This window comes from the organism of the source record quoted next, unplaced genomic scaffold (genome assembly GCF_019419815.1).
Source record: "Pyrus x bretschneideri cultivar Hongxiangsu unplaced genomic scaffold, Pyrus_bretschneideri_v1 Contig23, whole genome shotgun sequence".
In the NCBI taxonomy this organism is placed as follows: Eukaryota; Viridiplantae; Streptophyta; class Magnoliopsida; order Rosales; family Rosaceae; genus Pyrus; species Pyrus x bretschneideri.
The window spans coordinates 5,328,360-5,347,542 of NW_025999535.1; the positions used below are offsets into that span (position 1 = coordinate 5,328,360).

The following is a 19,183-nucleotide window of genomic DNA, read 5'->3' on the forward strand; positions in this document are numbered from 1 at the left end:
TCCACTTATGGAGCTTTATTGGGCAGAGATTGGATTCATTAAAGTCTCTATGTGCCATCTACCTTACACCAACAAGTGGTTGTCTACCATGAGGAAAAGGAAGCAAAACTTGGATTTTGGGAGATGGTGGAAGCCGAATCACGGCCATTCCTCCCTACAGCCAACATTGCAGAAGCCAACTTCTACAATCCCAATGTTGGGATTCTTCAATGTTCAGGAGCTGATGAGAACGACTGCCTGACTAAGGTGACGGCCCAAAAGCTTCTAGAGCAAGGGTTATCTTTTACAAGGGAAGAATGAGATCGGCCCCATATCATCCCAACTCCCCGACATTAGTAATGTTAAAACAGAAAATGAAGGACCAAGTGGTGGCAGTCAGATCCTTAATAACAAGAATGTTAGTGTATGGGAGAGAGAAAACAAGAGAGGGAAAACTCAACCAATGACCAAGTGATCAGCCCCATATTTTTCTTATTATGCAACAGGTTACCCACATGTATATCTGGACCGACCCGTTAGCTTAATAAATGTTTATCAGGTTAGTCGATAACGATCTGATTCGTTATTGTGTCGACCGGAAAACCTGTTAATTTCGTGTCAAGTTAACAGGTCATCTCAGAAATTACCATAAAAATAGAGTTCCAAAAGGAATTGAGTCTTTAGAGTTAGAGAAATATTTTGTTGAACAAAACCTGTTCATCTTCTTCTTCCCCTCCCACTCGAGCAAGCACATCCATCTTCTCCTTCTTTCTTCATTACCACCACCCATTCAAACTTGAACGAACCAATAACGATCTCTATCTAATAAAACTATAATTTGGTACTGAAATCAGGTTAGGGTGGAAATGGCGGATGGGGTGGAAGATGGTAGGGATTTTGGGGACTTGGGGTTTTGGTGGTGGTGCTAGGAATCTAATTTATAGGAAGTGGGCTCGAGTTCTGCCATAGCTTCCAGATTTCATCTCCACCACTACTGGTTCTTTATGTTACTGGATCAGGGATACCTTTGCGGATTGTGGGGTGAAAGGTAGTCAGGTGACTGTGATGGGTGGGTGATGGAGGTGGTTTCCAATGGGAAGAATATGAGAATGTTAGCTAGGGTCGGATGGAGGTGGTTGCTCAAAGTTTGAAACGGTGGTGATGATGGAGAGAGAAGGAAGTGATGAAGAAAGAAGGAGGAAATGGAGATGGAGGTGGGAGGGGAAGAAAAAAACAACTTCTTTATTTTAAATAAAATATTTTTCAATATATTAATTTTTTTTTTCTTAATTTTTTTTGTCCATGTTTTAATTTGATATTTTTTTAATATATTTACAAAGATTTTTTGTTCAATAAAAAAATTGAGTTTTTTTTTTTAATATAAGGGTAAATTAGAAGATTTTTTTATTCAAAGGGTTATGTGAAAGAGAATTAAAACTTGAAGGGATGTTAGTCTAATGTCTCGAACTTGAAGGGGTTTTGTAAAAACTCGATAAACCTCAAGGGTGTTAGTGCCAACACTCCAAAACCAAAAACTTCAATCAATTAATTCATTAATCTATGAATGAATATAGAAATAAAACAATGGAACTTTAACGAAAAGCTTCCGGTACTGTTCACTTTAACGAAAAACTACATTTTTACAAGTCAATCCTGGTATTATTCATTTTACCCTTTATTTTGTCCTTATCATTAAAACTCAAAGTTTTCAAGCCATTTTCATTAGTTTTCCCGTAAAACAATCATAATAACCCGATTAAGATCGATCTAAACCAACCTATTATGATTATATGTCATGAATCGCTTGTTCATTATTTATCCCAAGCTCATTATCTATCCCAAGCTACCTAGACAAAATAGGGGCACCTTTTTATAATTCGCTGCATGGGAGATTCTACACACAAAATCATTAACACAACTAGTACGGGACACCCTTTGAATACATGAAGTTATGGCTTTGAAGAGGAACTGTGAAAGAAACAAATGAATAATAACCAATAAAATAGAAACTTTGGGAATAAAGTCACCAAAAAAACTACCAATTTCACCATGATAGATTGCACCAGCGCCACCATAAGATATGGACAAAAGACACAAGTCCACAATAGACAAAAGCCAGAATAAGAGCATCTTTAAAAGAGAAATCAAATGTAAAAATCAAAATAATATTTGATGGCTTATGTGGTAATTTGATATTTTGTACAATTTTTTGCTCCACACGATATGTTAAATAAAAATATCATTCTATAATGTGTTTCATCTCTTTGTGGGGTCTAGTTATTGAGACAACCAATCAAATACTGAAAACACATAACATCATTCATTATGAATTGCATCACCCCTATTAAAAAATTATTAAATTAATTTGATAGCAGCTATCAAATTTGAAAGCAAAAGGCTTGACGTCAATTGACTTTGCTCCACGTTAGAAACAGAAGGCTCGGTTGGAGAGAGTTGTTGCCATTTTCTACTGTTGTATGTCTATGTGGCAGTAAGGATGGAAATGGCTCCATTTGGGGATGGAAATTCCATATCCATCCCTATAACTACCAAAAATTAACAATATCCATAACCACAAATTAACCATCAGGATTATCCATAATCATACCTACTGGGTAACAGATTCTCCATCGATTACTGGGTTACATCCATCTTCATCAATGCAAAAAAATTATGTGTTCAACTAACAAATTATAATTTAATTGATACTAATTCCGTCATTGAATATCCACATTCAAATTAAAAAAAAATTTAAAAAAAAAAAAAAAAAAAAAAAAGATGTTCATGATAAGCCAAATAAGATAGTAAATTAAGACAAATTGGTTACATGAAAAAAAAAAATTAATTGATGACAAAGTCAAATATAACAAATTATCAAATAATTTCAATACTTGTGAGTATATTATATTATTAAATTATTTGGGATGGATTCGGGGTCGAATAGGGATTAGGAACCTCTATAACCATATCTAAAACCGTAACCAAATAATATTCACAGTTTTTCCTCATATCTGAAAAAATAAACGAAATTTCATCCTCAAATCGATTCCATTCAAACGGTTATCCACGGTTGTCAAGTTTAACGTGTATTATTCTTATGTGACAGTTTTGACATCTTCTTTGCTCTAACATCTTTTTCTTTTCTAAAGACAATTAGAATAATCACTCTTAATAAACGCGCACGGTGGAAAAAGATATGGGAAACTGCCATGCAAAGAATTTTGGAAACAAATTAATATCCTGTCCCAATGACCATTAACATCTAATACAGCAACTAGCATTTCATTAACTAAATTAATGAGTATAAGACAATCTTGCTTTTATTACTGTGTTTTATAATTACTATCCATGCTTATATTACTGTGTTTTATAATTACTATCCAAATTGAAAACCTATGTGCTTTTTTTTACTGTATAACAAAATCGTCTCCGACTACTTTTTCTTTTGATTAAGAAAGTGATTTAGATGAGTATAAAGTTTGATAAAAGCTCAATGGTGGAAGTATCTTTAAGCATTAATTTGAGTGTGGGTAAGGGTAACATGCTCAGTGATAAGTAAGCTGAAAAACAATGGCCAATGATCCACTTCCTGAGGTAACCAGGCAAATCCAGTAAACTTCTACAATTATATACCCACCATGGTCAAAATTTGTTGATTTGAAGAATATTCTAGGCAAAAGTGGTCACACATGCACATATGTATTATACACCATTCTTTTAGCCTAGCTAGCCATTTTGCTCCACACAAGTCCCTATGATCTCTTTATTTTGCCACTAAATTTCCACGGAGAGAGAATATTTACACAAAGTAAGTAAAGGGTTCTTAATTTGCTACGCATTGTGGTTAAGTTAGCCATTTTTGTGCAATCCTCATTGTTAAATTTGCGAACGTATGTTTTGGGAAATTAAAATGATAAATAGAAGTCGTAGAGGTATAAGAAGTAGAGTTGTTGTGGGGTTGCGGAGATTGGTCTGGTATCTGATGCAATATATAAACATGTGCTGGCTCATTGTAACAGAAAACAAGAGAGTACATAACTGTTAACACGGAACCCATCAAACTGGTCCCCTCTGGCTCGTCTGTTATTTCTCATCTCTCTCGCATGACTTGATCGGCACTCTTAATTTAATTATTTTTCTCATTTCTTTCCCAATAGTTAATTAGTTAATTATATATGCACTCTATCTATAGCTTGCAAAAAACATATAGTCTCTAGTAGTGTGAGAGAAAGAGAGAGATGGATCAGCTGCTATTGATTTGATCTTCTCTTTAATTTTGTAACTCAAAAAAAAAAAAAAAAAAAAAAAAAAAAAAAAAAGAAGAAGAAGAAGAAGTCAGTGGTTTGATTAGGGTTTTAGGGAGGGATAGCTCGTTGATCTTGAGATACACAACCATGGAGCAAGAGATGGTGGTGGATATAGAGTCTCAAACTAATAGAAGGCCCGACAGTGAAACCCCCGGTATGTTCAAGAAAGCCATTCAACCAGTCACAGTGAAGGTAAATAAATATAGGAGATATGGTTTTGGGACCAAAAAATTAAATCAAGCATTTTCTTTTTTTATTTGAATAGCTCAAGATTGATGATCAAGATCCTATTTTCTTTTTTCTTTTTTTCTTCTTGAAAACCCCTAATAGTATTTTCATAAGGTTAAATCAAAATTTAAACCAAATTTGCAAACCAAATAATATGTCATCAATAGAAAATAAGCACATTAATCAACGTTTAAGTAATCATTTAATCATAAAAAACCACATCATTTGGTTTGCAATGGTGGTCGTAGCATTATCCTTTTCATAATTAAGCTAATGGGTATTCAAATTTCGATCAAAATCACAGTTTGAAGACGTGGTTTACAAGATCAAAGCCAAAAAGAACACCAAGTCCGAAGAGAAAGTGATCTTAAACAGCGTCAACGGCCTAGTTAAACCCAGCGAAATCCTAGCCATGCTCGGCCCCTCTGGAAGTGGCAAAACAACCCTCCTAACCGCACTCGGAGGTAGACTTGGCGGCCAGCTTGGTGGTTCCATAACCTACAACAACAAACCCTTCACAAACACAATGAAAAGAAACACTGGCTTTGTAACCCAAGACGATTTTCTCTACCCGCATTTAACCGTGACCGAAACCCTAGTCTTCACGGCACTTCTTCGCTTGCCCAACACGCTATCCAAGCGAGACAAGGTCACGCAAGCCTATGCGGTGATTACACAGCTCGAATTAACCAAATGCAAGAACAGCGCCGTTGGTGATCAGTTCATGAGGGGTATTTCGGGCGGGGAGAGAAGAAGGGTTAGCATAGGGCAAGAATTACTCGTAAATCCTAGCTTGCTCTTCTTGGATGAACCCACGTCGGGGCTTGATTCGACAACAGCGCAGCGAATTGTATCGGCACTATGGGATTTGGCAAGTGGTGGGAGGACGATCGTGATGACTATACATCAGCCTTCAAGTAGGCTGTTCTACATGTTTCATAAGGTGATGCTGTTATCGGAAGGGAACTGTTTGTATTTTGGGAAGGCAGGGGAGGTTATGGACTATTTTTCGGGCATTGGGTACGCTCCCGTGATCGCTATGAATCCTGCGGATTTTCTATTGGACCTTGCTAATGGTACGTTTCATATTTGATTGAGTAGCTGTTTAATTACTTATTTCAGCTGTCATGTAAACTTCCAAATTAAGGTAAATTTCTAGGAAGTCCATTAGGGTTGATCGGAGAGACCCTAATAAAAACCTATAAATGTCTTGGAAATGTCTGTAACTTTGTCACGTTTGTTAGGGGAACAAATTCTGATTATTAAATTCCATGAGAAAATGAAATTATTGTCATCCCCATAAGTTAATCTCGTGTTTGCAACCCTACAAGTGAGCATGCATGCAGGTGTGTTTATAAGTGCACGTGTGTGCAAGTTTACAAACTTTATATGTAGGTTTGGGGAGAAAGACTTATGTGGCACAAGTAAACCGTGTAGCCTTTTGGTCAATCATACAATGCGATTTGTAAGTTTTTTTATGCATACGTAGTCTGTATCGTGACATGGAATGTTACATTAATTAGTAGCTAGTATACTCTCACCATGAAAGTTAGCTCTTAGATTTTGGCCCACAAGAGTGTTAAAAGTGGATATCTCATGTTTCTGAAATTTTGTGAGAGTAATAAATATTACATTTTCTGCAGGTCTGGCACCTGATGGATCATATGAAAATAAGAGCAAGGTGAAGCGGAGTCTGGCCTTGGCCTACAAAAGCAATCTTTTAGATAGATTGAAAACTGAACTTCAAGAAACCAATAACTGCAGTCAATTTCAAGAGGGATCTGCAGAAGACAAGAAGTTTGGAAAATGGTCCACAACTTGGTGGCAGCAATGCTCTGTGTTGCTGAGGAGAGGAATGAAAGAGAGGAGGCATGAGGCCTTTTCTCGTCTCAAGATTGGTCAGGTGTTGGCTGTGGCTCTTCTTGTTGGCCTACTATGGTGGCAATCTGATATTGCACACCTGGAGGATCAGGTATACTAAAACTTATGTCATCTCATTTTTCTAGGATTTGCAGCATCTAGTTTCATAGGATTTTTAGGTCAAGATTTAGTGTTAATAATGTTCTAGTAAAAGTAGGGAGACCACATAATGCAGTAATTATGAATTGTTTGTGTCTCAACGTAACTTCCACTGATCTAAAAATCCTCGTCTAGGCGCTAGACGGCTGGTTACTTCCCCGATTAATGCCCAGACGTTTGAAATTTAAGTATTCAACAAGTCTCTTACAATTTATTGAAAAAAATAGAATGCAAATGAAAGTTATTTATTTTCTTCTAAGTGAGTCGCAACCTAGATGGTCTAGGCAGGTGCCTCAACAGACCTAGTGTGTTTAGGCGGGCCCAGCCCGCCGCCCAACTAGCGCCTAAAGTCTTTTAGAACCTTACTTGTCACATATATAATGTGTTTCCATTACTGTGATTTACTAACATTATTTTTTTCCTTTATTTTGATCGATATCCTTCAGAATGGTAAAACAACGTGGTTCCTTTTCTGGGTTTGGGACAATTGTGGAAAATATAGGTTGCATATTAAACCCAAAGAAAAATAATACTAAATCTCTACAACTTGTTTTATATACATGTCAATAACTTTGAAATTTGGGTTTATGCATATAGCACGACATAAATTATCACTTAAACCAATGCTTAAGCATTGTAACCATTTTTTGCAACTTGATAATCTTGTGCTGCTGTGTATGCGTGCAGATTGGGCTTCTCTTCTTTATGACTGGATTTTGGGGTTTCTTCCCACTGTTCCAAGCGCTCTTCACCTTTCCACCGGAGCGCAAGATGCTAGAAAAAGAAAGAGCTTCAGGTACATACAGACTCTCCTCCTATTTCGTGTCAAGGATTGTTGCTGACCTCCCAATGGAACTTGCTCTTCCAACCCTATTTGTCACCGTAGCATACTGGATGGCAGGCCTCAAACCATCGGCCGGAAACTTTTTCCACACCTTGTTCGCTCTGCTCCTCAGTGTTTTAGTAGCTCAAGGCATGGGGCTTGCTATTGGGGCTTTGGTTATGGATCAGAAAAAGGCAACGGTTCTCGCATCAATCATCATGTTGTCATTCAGTCTAGCTGGTGGCTACTATGTTCAACATGCTCCTGTTTTTATTTCTTGGATCAAATATATATCACTAAGCAACTACACCTACAGGCTCTTGCTGAGTTCTCAGTACAAGAAAAGTGATACCTACCCATGTGATGGTAGGGTTTGCTCAGTTGGAGATTTCCCAACTATAAAATCTTCTGGTCTCAATGGACAATCGAGTGCTGTGGTTGCTTTGGTCATTATGCTTGTGGGTTACAGGTTCATCGGTTATTTAGCCCTCATGAGGATTGGTGTTACAAAGAAGTACCCTTAGACTCTTAGTTAATAAGAGGATTAAATATTACAAGCTAGTTAATTTGGTTTGTGGGTAAGACACAAGAGGTTTACAAATGATTAGAACTTCTAGATTATATATCCAGTTCGATCGTTTGGATAATGTTTGCTTCCGAAGTTAATGTCCTGTTTGGTTTGATTGTATCCTAAATAGGGAGACACATGTGAGATATAAATTTTCTATAAGAGTATTTAATTAGCAGGGGTAGAGAACATGTAAAATTTGGTGGGCTACTCTGACATTACATCTATGAATAAAATTGTGACGACTAGTACTTTCAGAACAGTTAGAAGCTTTGTTGTTTTAAATGCTGAAAATGGTATTTCATTCATGATTCAGTTAAATGTCCCTATTCTATAAATCAACGGTTGTTGAAATTTTCGTATCCTCTAGTTATAATCCTTTGTCCATCTAGAGAAGCAAGATACCATCTTTCCTTGCTACTTGCAAGAAAATAATCCCTCATTCAAGTACGGTATCATAACTTCCATCCCTATTGTTTGTGAGTTTGTTTAGGTTCTAAGTTTTGAGGTACCAAAATTTTCTCTACGATACATGGTAGTGATCAGTAACTATGTATTACTTCATTTTAGGTACACTTTCTAGAGTTTAGGATGCATGGGAAGTGGTTTCTTTGATGCTTAATTTTCGTCCCACAAGTATGTAGATTATCCCACATTGTACATAACATTAAAGAAAACCACATTGGAAAATTTTCAGTAAAGGGAACATAGCACACTCGAGCGAATGAGAACATACAAAACTTATGGCTCGACTACAATGTAATCCTTCATTACACTATCCATAAACCATAGAGGGTCGACATGTGAGAAACCGTACTTCTGAAGGCTAAACGAGCACTTTGAAACGCCACCGCATTAGCCCCTCCTGAAATATGAGTCACAAGAATGTGGTGTTGTAGAATGCAAAGACAAACTTCGTCCTCATACCTCCCTTTTGCAAAGCACTCATTTTCCAGATTACATCTGCATAGCTATAGCTGAATCCAATTCCACGATCAGAGGCATCAATGAAGCATATATTTATTGCCAATTCCAACAATCGAGTAAAGTTCAATAGCTAACACGGAGATCAAACTTGGAACTCTCATTTTTACAAGACCTCTAATAGCTCCAATGTTATCTATAACCACGTCTAAAGCCACCTGTTAACTTCGTAAAGCGAACCCTATAATTTACATCATTTTCTCCGAAAAAAAAACCATTCAAACATTCCATAGCCCTTCGCATATCCAGCCTGAAAACAATTTTTTCTGCCTGATTTACCTTTCCTTTTCAAACAAAAACTGACTCAAAGGTTGCAAGAATATCGAGGACGGGTTGAATTGATTCTGCAAAAATGATCAAGGACGAATTGAACTGATTATGCAAAAATGGTCAAGGATAGGTTGAAATGGTTCTAGTAATAAATGATACACTAATTTTGCATATAGTTTCAGAACTGATTCTGCATAGTCACAAAATGGGTTGAGCTTATGACACATATTAATTTTGTTGGACTTATGAGGGTCGGATTCTATAAGCCTTAGAGATATAGCTAGTATTTTAAAACATTGTTTCCATATTTTTAAGCTGGGCTTTAGTTGTTTTTATGTTTTTGTCTCTTATTCACGTGTTTAAAAACTAGTAGAGTTCCTTGAAATATAGTGAAAGTTTTTGTCTCTCTATAGAAAGCTCTCTAAAAATAATATACCCACGTATTTATTAATATATTTTAAGAAATAATTGCTGATATATTTTAAAACATAAAATAAATACAATGTAATTAGCATGAGTACATTCAGCAAAAATTTGGTTTAAACATCAATCTATCACCGATTTAAAGACTTTGTTACGACATGCTAATATGCTTTTTGCCTAAGTCAATCAAGACTCTATTTGCTTGTATGTGCAACTGATCGCAGATCTGTCAATTATTTCAGATGTTCTTTATATGATTAGAGGCAATAAGTTCTACAAGGGCACAACTTTGATTCTTGGTGGCAGTCAAGGTTTAGCGTTATAAGTTACATTAGGGTTTCGCTTAAATGTTGTCATGTGCATAGTTTTCTTTTTTGGGTATTACTTGGCATTAGGGGTGGGCACGGACCAAGCCAAGCCCAATTTTGAAGGAACCGGACCAAACCTGGGTGCAAATGAAACAGGTCGGGCTGGACCGGGAATAGTAGATTCTAATATTGGAACCGAACCTAACCTAGCCCGGTTGAAACAGGCCGATTCAAGACGGGTCCACGGGTCCTTGGTTTTTTTTTTTTTTTTTTTTTTTCAGTGCAGTGCAGATTTTGCACTACGCCCTGCACAGATCTCTGAGTACGAAGTCATTCCATTTGAAATTGATTAAGAAATGCCAGTTCCAGCTCAGAATTCAAAGTAAACAGGCCAACATGTATAGCAAAAATATATCTTTACACGGCTAGATGAGAAGATAAACTAGAAGTCAACTAATGGTACTCCCATAAACACATGATACGACGGCAACAAGTGAACTAATATGTTTTAATATACAACAATTCATCAGAAACAGAAATATGCAAACTACTAAAATCAAGAATTTTGTAGCTTTCAAGTAAAGTCTAGGTCAAACAGATCATGACACATAATCAAGAACAAATAATGAGTATACTGACTTCGGATTCTTCCTGTTCTTCTTCTGATTCCTCTTCAGACTCTACTTCTTCCTCCTCTTCGGCTTCTTCCTGACACTATCAAAGAAGTATACCCTTAATACCCAGCAACGCACAAAACTTAAATTCATCCATATGCGAGAGAAAGAGGGAGACATAGTAACAGATGGGGCAGGGTGGATATAATCAACAGAGCCACTAATAGCTCAATCGTACGTTGCAAACAATGATATCAATGACACAAGAAACTTCTCTTTCTTAAAATGGTATTTAAGCAAAATTACTACATGAATCTATCAATACCTGTGTTACCGTAGCTAATATCCAACCATATTATACTGATTTGCTTCTTTCAAAATACTCTTACATGAATTGTTGGAAAGTAATCTCATAAATGGAAACCAAGCACTTAATAGTTTCCTACATTCATGGCCTGCCCATGTCATTCTTACTTTAAGTTTAATGTGTGTGTGATCAATAGAACTTATTGACTCAAACTCCTACTCCCAATGGCAGCCCACAATAGGAGCAAATCAATAGAACTTATTGACTGTTTAGAGCTCGACCCCAAAAGGAGGAAAACTATAACATGCTGGTTCCACAAATGAAGAAGGGGCTGCACGCTTGTTCCAGAAACGTGCATCAGGGACTGGGGTTAGATGAGGGAGCTGAAACCCCATTTCCACATGCATCGAAAAAGAATACGAGAATCCTAATTTCAAAAGGATAATACTGAATCTACTCCACCCATCAGGGTATCCTGTGATGTTTAGATTCTATTTAGTTTTATTGTACTGATGCTTAACTTGGTATTCATATAGTGTTAATACTATCACATATTTACAGAACAATAATCCAGAAATCTGAGGCATTTATGCATTTCCACTTTCATTTAACACTTCCAAATACCAATATTTACAGAACAATTACCACATATTTACAGAACAATTAAACGTCAATAACCGGAATACTTGCTTAGGGTTTTTACTTAGATGCGAATCACTCAGTCCACAAACCAATAATACGAATCAAATAAAAGAGAGACGCGAGATCGAACTGTTTGTTAGGGTTTTTACCTGAGAACGAAGAGGCTGCGACGAGAGAGAGATTGCGAATTCGAAGAGGAGAGAATCGAGGTTCTGGGACCTGGGTTATCTGGGTCCTGGGATGTCGTCGCGGAGGATGGCTGGTGGGTGGTGCCGTTGTGTTGGTTGCGGCGGCGGTGATGGGCTGGGTCCTCTGGGATGTCGTCGGAGTCCAGGGATTGGAAGTGACGGACGGTCGTGGTCCGTGGAGAGGTGGGAGTGAGTGAGAGACAGATCAGATTCTGGAAAATGGAAATCTGGACGATTAAAGGTAGGGTTGAAACTAACGGTTCAGATTGAATGATAGGGTATCATTCAATCTCAACCGTTCATTATAATTAGAAACGGGTCGGTCCAGGGCCCCGTTTTTCTAGGGTTTAAGACCCGGCCCGTCCCGTTTAGTTTCTAAAACATTTGGAACCTGCCCGTACCCGCCCCGACCCATGGTTCTTGTACTCGTTTGTCCACCCATACTTGGCATCATAAATGTCTATAGACGTCTTGATGTATGATTAAAACCTATCTAATGAAATATCGTTTCTTGAAAATATAAAAATTAAAATAAAATAAAAAAACTTAATCCTTAAAAGATGATGCCCTTTTTTTATAGAAACGATTCAATGTTGTGATTTACTTATGCACCAGGTCCAAAAATTTTAATTAAAATAAAGATTTGCCAATGCAAAAGAAAAATAACCCAAATTCATAATAATTAATACCAAAAAAAATTAAAATGAAGACGAAGGCAGGTATTGCTATGGTCAAGTTGAAAAGTCGCTGTTTTCTATGTATGCCTCACAATATTCACGTTTATAGCAGCAAAATGAAGTGATGCGGATGAGCTAGCTTGCATGTACATATGGAGTTGAAAATCTTCAGGTACAGACGGAGAATGTAGAGTTAAGCAACGACGTAATCATCGATCGATCCCAATTAATCATCAATTTGAAAATTAAGAAAATCGTCAAGTTAAAATGTTTACTAGTACTCCCCTTATTAACTATTACGGTGTTAAATTAGAGAGTCAAAATGTTGGTGTTAAAGGATGCATATAGTTAGAAAACTGATAAGATTGGCTAGAAAAGTCTAACATATGTATGAATTCTTCGTTACCTATAATAGAATAACCACTTAGAATACTTTAACAGTTATTTATTAAAATCCTCCTTTGACAGAGAAGGGTGGATCGTTTTACTAATAATATCTTCAGCTCCAAAATGGAGTCATTGGTCTGGATTTGAACTTTGGATGTCAATAAAATCCAAAAGCAATATGAAATTGTATGTCTAATCTGGTTAAGTTTTGAAGTTGAATATTCAAGCGAAGGTACGAACTAATTGAACAGTTTTTTTTTTCTCTCTCTCTCTCTCTCTTAATGATGGGATCTAAATTCAAAATTTATTAATTTGAGTGGTCAAGGTAGTTTGTTTGGAACAATAAACCTTTAAAATGATTACATACTATAACCTCTTTTTGTCTAAAGAATTGGATTGGAATGGATAACCTTCTGAGTTCAAGGCATATTGAGAAAATGGGGATTAGATCGACATGAGATGGGGATTAGACATGAGAAATTAAACATGATATGGTAATCATGTATTGGACTGGTTGTCACATCTTACTACACTTTAATCCTTTTATCTTTAACAAAATATCTACTCGTGTGTATTTGTACATTTTCTATTGGCTAGGACCATTTGGTTTCGTATCTACGAATCAAGTCTATGTATGTGTCCTCTCTTGATTAGTAGCCAAAAGAACTAAAAGTGGTAAAGAAAGCCAAAATATCTAAAAGTGGTAAAGAAAGCCAACATAACTAAAAGTGGTAAAGAATATACGACTCAGATTTTTATAAATCATATATGCGTGGCATTTAGAATGGGGTGTTCAATAACTTAAAAGGAAAAAAATAACTATTAAGATAATGCTTGATAAAGATTTTCATAAATCACACTTTTCTTAAGCATTTTGCAGTTTGCACGCCTTTTTTATTTATGATCACTGGAGTGATTAAATCAAACGAAAGCAATAAACATAGTTAAACATAAGGCTATCTCCAAGAGAGGGGGAGGGTGGAAAACAAAAATCCAAAATTTAGGCCAAAAATATCTCCAAAGGATGTATTTTCCACGTGGGCCTTGCGTAACAGATGCATTAGACTAGACAAATTGTTTGCGGGTGAACGCACAAAACTCATTCCTTTTACGATCTAGATTATAGAGTCGTTGTCAATGGCCTGCACGAGCTCCTATGTAACATCCCACATCGTCCAGGTGAGTGATCCTTAAATGTATATTCCCATCCCTACCTAGCACGAGGCCTTTTGGGAGCTCACTGGCTTTGGGTTTCGTAGGAACTCCGAGGTTAAGCGAGAAGGGGGCTAGAGCAATCCTATGATGGGTGACCCACTGGGAAGTTGCTCGTGAGTTCCCAAAAACAAAAACCGTGAGGGAATGGTAAGCCCAAAACGGACAATATCGTGCTACGGTGGTGGAGTCGGCCTGGGAAGTGATCCGCCCCGGGTCGGGATGTGACATCCTAGTTTTGATCCATTGTGACATGACTAGCCACATCAATTTCCAACGGTTGTGATCCAAAAACTCAAATCTAATTTAATCAATTTTAACGTAAGCTTAAATTTAAAGCTAACAATCAAATAATAATGTTAATTAATCCAAATCAAATTCAACACCAAAAATCTTCTGAAACTCTGTAAGTACTCCTTCATTTGTTCACTAACTGATATATTTTCTCAAAAATATTTTTTTTTTCGGAATTTGATTTTTTTACATCAAAATGTTCGTAAAAATAAAACAAGATAGCTTATACAAAAACTAATTCTAAAATTATTAGCAAAAAAAGAATTTAACAAAATAAAAAAAATTAACAAATTATAAAATTGGGAATGGAAATTATAGGTCGCTTACCGTCTGAGGAAAAAACTAACTAACTTCAAACTTATGAATAGTTAAAAATAGGGGGCTCAATTCTGGGAGTTTAGACGCTGGAGTTAGAAATGGTCTAATTATGTAAAAAACTAAAAATGATGAGTTTATCATTTCAAATGACAAACTATTCCGCTGTAAAAGATTATCATAATTTGAAATATGATTATGCTTGAAATTACAATTTTGCAGGTGCGTCAATGTCACAACATTAAGATGGAAATATGCCATAAACAAAAAAGTTTTGGTCAAATCTATCAAAACCAAATTTTGAAACGAACAATTATTAAGCATTGTGAGTCAAAGCGCAAGTTCAAGTCTTTGAAGCAAAACTAAAAAGTAGGTGCCGAATCTTTGTTTCGCATGACAAGTTTTATGCCTTTTTTCAAAGCCAAAGCCGTCCAAAAGCCACACAAAACCATTCAGCTGCCGCCACCTAGCACTATACAATCCGCACGTGGCAGAAATCAAAGTCCCCAATCTTCAAATCTAACTTAACACCCAATTGCCCCACATTTGCTTGTAGCCTTGTAAACTTGCCATTTTATTTTACACAAAAAACATCGACTCCTACTTGTACTGTCAAAACTTGATCCCCGCAGACACCACTTGTGATATATTAATCTTAACCCTCCTCTACGTGCCCCCATTTGACCCACGAAATATATTGTTGTTAGATGGCCACGTTTGCACTAAGTAGAAATTCGAAATATATCAAAAACTTTCGGCAGCCCTTTCCACCTCTCATATCTTGACCGTGCCACATCATCAATTTTAACAAATTCCCAATATAATTTAAAATAAATAAAAGAAAATTAATGAAAATAGTTTGAAAATTTTGAATTTTAATTATAAAAACAAAATAAAGAATAAAGTGAATAGTATCATAATTAGTTTTTTAATGTAAAAATATGATTTTTCGTTAAAGTAAACAATATCGAAAATTTTTTGTTAAAATTCGCATTAAATAAATCACAGAACAAAAAGTCCAAACCCATGTATTAAAAATGCCATCATATCATACTTGTAAGCTAGCTCTTAGTGGCTGATGAGTGAAAGAAACCCTAATTCCTCACCTACCACACACGCACACGCACACGCACACGCACATCCAAAAGAATAATATTAAAAAGAATGAAACTTTAACCAAAAATTCTTAATACTATTCACTCTAACGAAAAATCATATTTTTACTCTAAAAGGTCAATCATGGTACTATTCACTTACAATACATTTTTGTCTTTTTCGTTAAAACTCAAAGTTTTCAAAACTCTTTTCAATAGTTTTTCTTAAAATGAAAGCAATAATATGAACAACAAATACAATAATTTAATGGTTTTCTTTTATTTTAACAAGTAAGATATTATCTATTGCGGTGAAGGAGTGAGATAATTCTCTAAATAAGCTAGTAATAAAATGGTTCAAATTTATGTTTGGTGAGAAGCGAATCTAAAACTTCTCACTTACAAGTGAAGAAAAATGCTACTAGACAATAATATTAAGTGGCAGTACTTTAATGGCTAAAAAATTTAGATTATACAGAAAATTTTATTTCAATTAGAATTTTGAGAAATGTTAACGACACTATAAAAAGTGAGACTCTTCATAAACTATTTTACACAATATTTTTTATTTTTATATGTAAATTAATTAGAATTTATAAGGAATCTCACGTACAAAGAGTCTCTCTAGCAGGTGTAATTCTCAATAGTTTACTTCTTAGATTTTTAGTAAATATAATAATTTACTAAAATTTAACGGTTAAAAAGGAATAGTATACCAATAAAATTCCCACCGTAACCCAAATTTCTTATGCCACCTCGACACCGTCACACCTCTTTTTTCGTTGTCTTTTCCTATCAACCCGAGATATTTTTTAATGCGATCAGAATACGAGATGATACATTATGTGTTATTATACAAATAATAAAATATATATATCAAAAAATTAGTAATTTTAAAAATAAAATTTCATATTACTTATATAAAAACACGTAGTATATATTCCGATCATAATGAAAAATTTCTCTTATCAACCTTCCCATCTTTTGACAAAATACCTGCCTAACTTGGCTCCAATCTGTCCACGTGTCGGCACGTGTCCCATGCTTCCTACGCCGACGTCGGTTAAAGCACGCGTGGAAAACGCCTCACAGACTTTCAAAAGATCTGCGAACCACCGCCTTTCGCGCCAAATTTTTTTTTAATTTCGCCTCCTTCTGACACGCGTCCGATTACGGGATGTGTCACCACAGTAATATTCTGAAGGTGCACGCGCCGAAACCTCCCGGAACCTTACTCGTTATCGGATAAGGTCGGGCGCAGGATAATGTCGAACTTTAAAAGGGGGCGCGTGGCAGTTTTTAAACGGTGAGAAACTCTGGTGGGCCCCAACCATTCTGCAGCACGACAAATGGACCGTACTTATCCCCCTTCCCTTCTCCACTATATATAACCGCCATATCTCGGAGATCGAAAAAAAAGAAAAGAAATAATATTTGAGGATTTGGAAACTTCAGAAATTTCAAATCTGTCTCTCTCCTCTGTTTCAACTTCTCTCTCTCGAATCTTCCCGGTTCAATTTCGAGCTCGTAAATTTATCACCGGAATAATGGGTGTGCCGGAAACCGACCCTCTTTCTCAGCTGAGCCTGCCGCCGGGGTTTCGATTCTATCCGACGGACGAGGAGCTTCTGGTTCAGTACCTCTGCCGCAAGGTTGCTGGGTACCAATTCAATCTGCAAATAATTGCTGAAATTGATCTTTACAAGTTTGATCCTTGGGTTTTACCAAGTAAGAACCACAATGCATTTTTTAATTTTTCTGTTTTGTCAGCACCCACTTTTGAAATGTTTAACGTGGTGCTAAATTGAACTAAATTCGATGTTGGTTTTACAGGCAAAGCGATATTTGGGGAAAAAGAATGGTACTTTTTCAGTCCGAGGGACCGGAAATACCCGAATGGGTCGCGACCCAATCGGGTTGCTGGGTCCGGGTACTGGAAGGCAACTGGAACTGATAAGGTTATTACAACTGAAGGTAGAAAAGTTGGGATTAAAAAGGCACTTGTTTTCTATGTGGGAAAAGCCCCAAAAGGCACCAAGACCAACTGGATTATGCACGAGTATCGCCTCATCGAGCCCTCTCGCAAAAATGGCAGCTCCAAGGTAACTATTTAATTTAATTCGTGTTTTCTTATATTTTTGTTAAATTATTCAAGCGATTGTTTTTTTAAATTTATTTCGTTTGATATTCTAATCTAAATTTTGGATTACAGTTGGATGAATGGGTTTTGTGTCGTATTTACAAGAAGAGCAGCGGCTCGGCAGCGGCAGCGGCAGCACAGAAGCCCGTTACGAGCGTTTCGAGCAAAGAGCACAGCAACGGCTCGTCGTCATCGTGCTCTTCTCAGCTCGACGACGTGCTCGAGTGGTTGCCGGATATTGACGACCAGAACTTCACCCTGCCCCGGATAAACTCGCTCAAGACGCTGCTGCAGCAGCAGGACAGCAAGATTAATTTTCAGAACACCAGTTCCGGGAACTTCGACTGGGCGACTCTCGCCGGGCTCAACTCGGCGCCAGAACTCAATCTCAATAATCAGACTGAGCAAGGCCAAGGACAAATGAATTTGAATTTCAATAACAATGACGTGTCTCCCTTCAACCCCGCCTCTCTGCCACGTGGAATGGCCGCCGGAGAGGTTGGGAAGACGGCGGAGGAGGAGGTGCAGAGCGGACTCAGAACTCAGCGGGTGGATAACTCGAACTTCTTCCAGCAACACTCTCAGAACATTTGTTACCCGGTCCGGCCCAGCGTGTTCGGGCTCTGGCAGTAAAGTCGGAAGTCAGAAGTCGAAAATAAGGCAAAATGGAAGCAGGAAGGGATCGATGGAGTGCATTTGGGAAGAAAAATCACGTAGGAGTGCATTTCTGTAAATAATTTGGATTCTTTGGGCTAACATTTTGGGGTTTGGGGTTAGATTATAAAAAAAAAAGTCTGGGAGGGGGTGGCATGAAAAGGATGAATGGAGATTTGTCCTCTGTTTTTGCTAGTTTAAGGCCGCAGATTCAACGAACTCAAAACAAAGAATCTTTGTATAACAAATTACGGCAGTTAGAATGTAATATCCAGTTGTCAAAGAAAAACGGGTCAAAATTTGCAGCTGCTGCCATTCGTGTGAAATAAGATTGAAAAGTCAAATTCTAACGGTGATTGTTGATTGTCACCAAATCAAATTATAATTGCGTCATCCTATTCTTTTTAACTTTCAACTCGATCCTCGTCCTAAAGCGTCTCTTTTGCTTAGTCTATCTTGGAGCAGAAATACCATTTGTAAAATAAGAAATGAACGCAAATATTACATTATTATGTACATTAGGACAAATAGTTTTAAAGCATTTCCAAATGAGATATTAAAATGTTCAAATTAGCTGGAAAAATAAAAAAATAAAAAAAGGCAGTTTGTGACCGAGAAGCCAAATTTGATTTTTCATGACAAGAAATGATATCTCTCCCTCTTGTTGTCAAAATTGATGACCATCTTGAATATTTTTTCAATTGGGTATAGCAGAAAACATTTTAGTTTGCAAACGACTAGTTTTAAACT

The 19,183-nt window shown here is 36.7% G+C and overlaps 2 protein-coding genes and 1 long non-coding RNA gene across 3 annotated transcripts; 2 read left to right on the forward strand and 1 right to left on the reverse strand.

Moving 5' to 3' along the window:
- Positions 1–4,373: 4,373 nt before the first annotated feature.
- Positions 4,374–8,186, forward strand: LOC125478006 (ABC transporter G family member 9-like). The gene is made up of 4 exons (XM_048585629.1): positions 4,374–4,478; positions 4,819–5,590; positions 6,158–6,486; positions 7,221–8,186. The coding sequence occupies exons 1-4, from the start codon at positions 4,374–4,376 to the stop codon at positions 7,878–7,880; spliced, it is 1,866 nt and encodes a 621-aa protein (XP_048441586.1). The 3' UTR covers positions 7,881–8,186.
- Positions 8,187–10,285: 2,099 nt separating this feature from the next.
- LOC125477956 lies at positions 10,286–12,529 on the reverse strand. The gene is made up of 2 exons (XR_007258796.1): positions 11,622–12,529; positions 10,286–10,623 (listed from the first exon to the last, which is right to left on the reverse strand). It is a non-coding gene; the product is annotated as an uncharacterized LOC125477956 (long non-coding RNA).
- Positions 12,530–17,046: 4,517 nt separating this feature from the next.
- On the forward strand, positions 17,047–18,812 carry LOC103927431 (NAC domain-containing protein 72). Its single transcript, XM_009336352.3, has 3 exons — positions 17,047–17,367; positions 17,473–17,741; positions 17,852–18,812. Exons 1-3 carry the CDS (start codon positions 17,187–17,189, stop codon positions 18,410–18,412), a joined length of 1,011 nt encoding a protein of 336 aa, XP_009334627.3. The 5' UTR covers positions 17,047–17,186; the 3' UTR covers positions 18,413–18,812.
- The last annotated feature ends 371 nt before the right edge of the window (positions 18,813–19,183 follow it).

Bases quoted from the DNA above. Each gene is read 5' to 3' on its own strand.
- LOC103927431 (XM_009336352.3), top strand. From the start codon at position 17,187: ATGGGTGTGCCGGAAACCGACCCTCTTTCTCAGCTGAGCCTGCCGCCG. The intron at 17,368-17,472 runs GTAAGAACCACA...TTGGTTTTACAG, and splicing joins TGATCCTTGGGTTTTACCAA to GCAAAGCGATATTTGGGGAA. The intron at 17,742-17,851 runs GTAACTATTTAA...TTTGGATTACAG, and splicing joins GCAAAAATGGCAGCTCCAAG to TTGGATGAATGGGTTTTGTG.
- LOC125478006 (XM_048585629.1), top strand. From the start codon at position 4,374: ATGGAGCAAGAGATGGTGGTGGATATAGAGTCTCAAACTAATAGAAGG. The intron at 5,591-6,157 runs GTACGTTTCATA...CATTTTCTGCAG, and splicing joins TCTATTGGACCTTGCTAATG to GTCTGGCACCTGATGGATCA. The intron at 6,487-7,220 runs GTATACTAAAAC...GTATGCGTGCAG, and splicing joins TTGCACACCTGGAGGATCAG to ATTGGGCTTCTCTTCTTTAT.